The 4770-nt window shown below is 52.1% G+C and overlaps 1 protein-coding gene across 1 annotated transcript in view; it reads right to left on the bottom strand.

Moving 5' to 3' along the window:
• Nucleotides 1-6: 6 nt before the first annotated feature.
• DRC3 (dynein regulatory complex subunit 3) overlaps nt 7-4770 on the bottom strand; it is a 46767-nt gene continuing 42003 nt past the window's right edge. The window contains exons 13-14 of the mRNA XM_005870156.2: nt 834-965; nt 7-413 (exon numbers count right to left, since the gene is read on the bottom strand). Coding sequence (XP_005870218.1) covers nt 300-413; nt 834-965 — 246 coding nt within the window. The 3' untranslated portion in view covers nt 7-299. The remainder of the gene's footprint in view (nt 414-833; nt 966-4770) is intronic.

Below are 4770 nucleotides of genomic sequence, written 5' to 3'. Positions count from 1 at the left end.
CCGCAGCCCGCCTGGCCCGGCAGGGGAGTGGCGCACGGCCAGGAGCACAGCCCACGGCAGGCCCTGGGGAATGGCTCTCAGGAAGCGGGCTTACTGCTGCTCATACACAAACGTGAAATTCTGATACCTCTCTAAAGAATGGAGAATCGGTGACACCGGGCCTTTATTTCTGTCTACATTTGGGCGTTTGTGCAGGGGTGGTGGAAGGATGGCATTGGGGGCTGTGGGCTGAGAATCCCCACTCTCCCCTGGCAGGGCCAAGTGCTGTGTTTTCCGAGGGACTCTCTGGGCAGACACCCCTAATCTAGAATGTCGCCACTGTCGAGGTTGTCCAGTTCATTCTGCATGTGGTCAATGTATTGATTGATCTCCTTCACTCGCTTGCGGTTCCTCATGATCTCATCCTTGTGAATCTGAGGGTGAAACCAAAGCCCAGTTTCCTTGGGTCAGAGAATCGATTAATATCTCACTGAGTCCAGTTTGGGGGAAAGAAAAGTAGTTCTTTGAATTTTGCATAGTTATGTCTCTCATTTACCCCACAGCTCCCTGGGTTCTGCTTAACCCACCTACATGCAGGTGTTCCCCCAAAAGTGTGTACACACTGACTCATTACTCATCCCAGTGGGTAAAATCCGAAAGGAAACAAACACCAATTGAGCTATCAGCTGTTAGAGTGTATACGTTCTGGGACACCCTGTAGTTGAGGTAAGAGAAAAGTGATGAAGCACAGGACTGGGCAACCTGCAGTCTCCAGTGGAGAATTCGGTAGTTTTACTTCCTCGTTTCTTATCGCAGAGTTCCCGCTCCTCCCTGGCCACGCCAGAGGTACTCACCTTGCCCACTAAGTGTGTGCACCAAGAGTTGACTCTGGTCACCAGCTCATCTTCTCGGTTGTCAATCTTGAGAAGGTGGATGTCATGTGATGTCCCAACAGCATTCACAATTGTGTCTTTGTCCACAAAAAGCTGGTGAGCAGAAGATGAAATGAGCAAGTGTGTCTCGTTACTCCCTGAGCAAAGCAGGGAGCCGAGAGGAAGGAGCACCGAGCGTCCGGCTGGTGGGGGCGGTGCTGTGCTGCTGCCCGCGCCAGCGGAGAGCAGTGGCGAGTGTCATGGAAAAGGGTCAACCAGGGCACGGACTGCAATCCTAGGGGGAAGGCAAAGGCTGCCTAGAGCTGACCTCACTGAGGACATTGGCTCTCACAGTGGTTCCCCTCGTTGGCCTGGACCCTTGCAGCTCGGGTGGGAAGTGCGAGGCCGGCTGAGGGTCTCGAGGCTGCTCTGGGGACGGAAGGCCCTGCCACGTGGCTTCTCCACGCTGTTCACCCTCACCAACTCCAGCCTGGCCTCACACTCAGGGTCTCCTGCCTCCTTGCATTCCTGACCTTCTAAAAAGTTGAACCACCCTCCATGAGGCCTGGCTGGTGGTAGGTGTTCACACTGTGGCGCTGTGTGCCGGGCACAGTTGAAAATCAAGTGGCATCCATCGCTCCTCTTTGAATTAGCTCCGACAGCCATGAAAATGAACTCAGCTAGAACCAGACCTCCGAATGGCTCTATGTCAAAGGTTGAAGCAAGATTTCAAAGAGGAAGCCCACCCAACCACATTGCTTTTCCTTACACTCTTGTTATTAACTAAGCCAATGATTAAACTGTGGGTGGAAGAAATTTTGTTATGTAAAATTTTGTTATGAAATATTATAAAATGTAATATAAAAAAGAAATTTAAGTGGCATCATTTCCCAGGCAGGGAAGCTGCCAAAGCGCTCAGCAAGCGTCGCCCCCTCCCCTGGGAAGGGCAGTACTTTGTAATCCCAAGACAGCACCGGCCTTGAAGCCCTGCACTGAGAGCGACCTGCAGTGGGAGGGTACTTGTTCTTTTGTATAGTAGAGGTTAAGTTAATAGTCTCCAAAATATGTTCTGTGCAATCTTGAGATGTTCATATTTCTGGAAAAAAACAACAGCATTCTTTGGTCAGATACATTTGGGAAGTTTGCACAGCCTGAATTTCACGGTGCACAGAGCTGTCCAGCGGCAGCTCCGGGAAGTCCTGTGGGAAAGAAACTAACGTTCAGTTTTGCAACTTATTTGGCCACAGACTTCTTTTCAGAGTAAAACCTGTTACTATTTCATGGGATGCTGGTTTCCACAGAATCCCGAATGGAGAAGCCACGCTGGCTGATGTGGGGAGTGGGGCCTCTAGGGGCGCAGCTAGCACAGTCGCACAGAAGTGACAAGTGTCATTACATTCTTCCTCTGTGCATAGCAGGTCCCAGGCCAGGCTCTGGGAAGGTGCAGACACATGCCACCTGCCTGCCGTGAGCCTCAGGCAGCGGGCACTGCAGAGGCTGTGCCAGCTGTTCCCAAACCAGCACAGCCCCAGCATCCACCCAAGGTCCTCGTTCTTCATTTTAAACAGTGGGTTACAGCCCTAGCTGGTTTGGGTCAGTGGATAGAGCGTCGGCCTGCGGACTGAAGGGTCCCGGGTTTGATTCCCGGTCAGGGCACATGCCCGGGTTTCGGGCTCAATTCCCAGTAGGGGGCGTGCAGGAGGCAGCCGATCCATGATTCTCATCATTAATGTTTCTCCCTCTCCTCTTTGAAATCAATAAAAATATATTCAAAATAAATGAGATTCCCCTCTTCAAAAAAAGTGGGTTACAGCTGATCTCTTAAGCCAAGCAGAGAAACGTCCTCCCACAAAGTTTGAATATGTAGAAGACTGTTTTGGAAGCTGTGGGAAGTGGAGTCAGCTTGGAATGGATGAGGTAAGGATTGGTTATGAAAAACTGTGACTTTGTAAAATACAAATGAAAGGAATCTGATTTAAGAAATGATTTTAAAATGCAAGTTTCAAGTTGTTTCTGGACTCCAGGTGGCCTAAAATGGTGACTACGTCAGTGTGCCTTCAAAACAGTTCCTGTGGGGAGACTATTGTAGATTCCCCTCCCATTTCTGCAGGTCAAAGCCCTGAGGTGGAGCGGGGTGTGCAGAGCCCTTGAGGAGCAGCAGCCACCCTGTCCTGTGGGCCTTGTGGCCATAAAGAACCTCTTCTTTTAAAGCGACCTCTTGGGGCGGGAGGTTGAGACATGTGCCCTCCCCAGGGCCACTGAGAGGCGGGTGGCTTGGGGATTGGTTGCTCCATGTCCACGTGGGATTGGATCATTCTGCCACACCCATCCTGGGACTGCCCACACTGCAGCCCCCTCGCCACAGAAATGAGCAGAGGTCCTGCCCGCACAGTCCCTGCTTGGCCAAAGGGGCAGTGACCAGTGCTGCCAGCTCCTCTTCCCAGGGGGAGCTCTCAGGTCCCAGGTGGGATCTTGTCACAGCCACCCTGTCCGGGACTGCTGGCCGGGTCCCACCCACTGTCAATTAGCGACTCAGCCTGCCCTGGGCGGGCGGGATGAGCACCCTGCTGGTTGTCTCCTGCAGGGGAGCCCCTGATCTCAGAGCAGAGCCCTGCTAGCCTAGTGCTGGGGCCACAGGCAGACCCACACCAGCTGGAGCCTGCAGTGGGCAGGCCAGTTCAATCCAGGGCCAGCTCCACACCTCAGATAGCCTGCAGCCACTCAGGTCCTCATAAGTGGGCATCTGAGACCCAGCTGAGTGGCACTCCCACCTACCAACTGTACCTACTGTGCCCCATTGCCAGTTCTGGGAGCCCACCCTGCCTCCCCACGCGTAGTGAGCCGTCACATAAACAAAGCAGCACCAGCAGCTTGAGACCGCGACGAGGGCTCTGACGATGAGGCCCGGGATGGGCCTGGTTTGTCAGAAAGGTGATGGGGGAGGCCTCTCCAGGAGCTGACATTCGCCCTGAGATCTGAGTGACAAGAACAAGCCAGACACGGGAAACCCAAGGGAAGAGCATACCTGGCAGGCGGAATGCCATGGGAGAGGGCAAGCCTGGAGGTCTGGGAGGGGCAGGCCAGGGGCAGGGGAGGGCTGCTGGGCAGCAGGCTGGGCGCAGGGTCTGGAGCAAGCACATCAAATTCGTGGCCTGCAGGCCACAAGTGGCCCACAACGGATATTTTTTTGCGTTCCAGCCAATATAACGGTATGTAAGAAACATTTTAATAAACATTTCATAAATTAATTTTTACAATATCCTGTTACACATAATCTATATATATAAAAGCCTAAGTGACCATCTGACCATCCAACCAGTAGCTATGACGCGCACTGACCACCAGGGGACAGATGCTCAACCCAGGAACTGCCGAGCTGTGGTGACTTGGCAGCTGCAGTTCTTGGGTGACGCACCCGAAAGGAGCCCGATTCCAGGGTGCGTCACCCGAGAACCGCCCTCTCGCAATCCAGGACCCCTCAGGAGATGTCGAAGAGCGGTTTTGGCCCGATCCTCGCAGGCCAGGCCGAGGGACCCCACCGGGCCTCTAGTTAATAACGAACTACAATGTTTGCTAACGACTGATTACTATAATTGTGTTGCATTCATTTCCCTTATGCGCCTTACACGCAGGCGCACCATTTCTCTCCACTAATACTAGCAGTGAATATTTTAGCAGCCGATGGCCACGTCATTAGTCTTGGACTGACTTGTTTGGTGTGCGCAACAGGAAATATTTTGCTTTCAGAGAACAAGAAAAATAAGTTTATTTGTGTTACACTTACTAATTTGTGCAGTTATTCAGTGTCTGGTAAGTTAATGTTCAAGACAAAATATTAATTTTTTAAAATAAATATTTATTGTTCAGATTATTACAGTTGTTCCTCTTTTTTCCCCCCATAGCTCCCCTCCACCCGGTT

The sequence above is a fragment of the Myotis brandtii genome, unplaced genomic scaffold, assembly GCF_000412655.1.
Source record: "Myotis brandtii unplaced genomic scaffold, ASM41265v1 scaffold314, whole genome shotgun sequence".
Classification (NCBI taxonomy): domain Eukaryota; kingdom Metazoa; phylum Chordata; class Mammalia; order Chiroptera; family Vespertilionidae; genus Myotis; species Myotis brandtii.
This window is presented reverse-complemented; position numbering and strand designations above follow the sequence as displayed.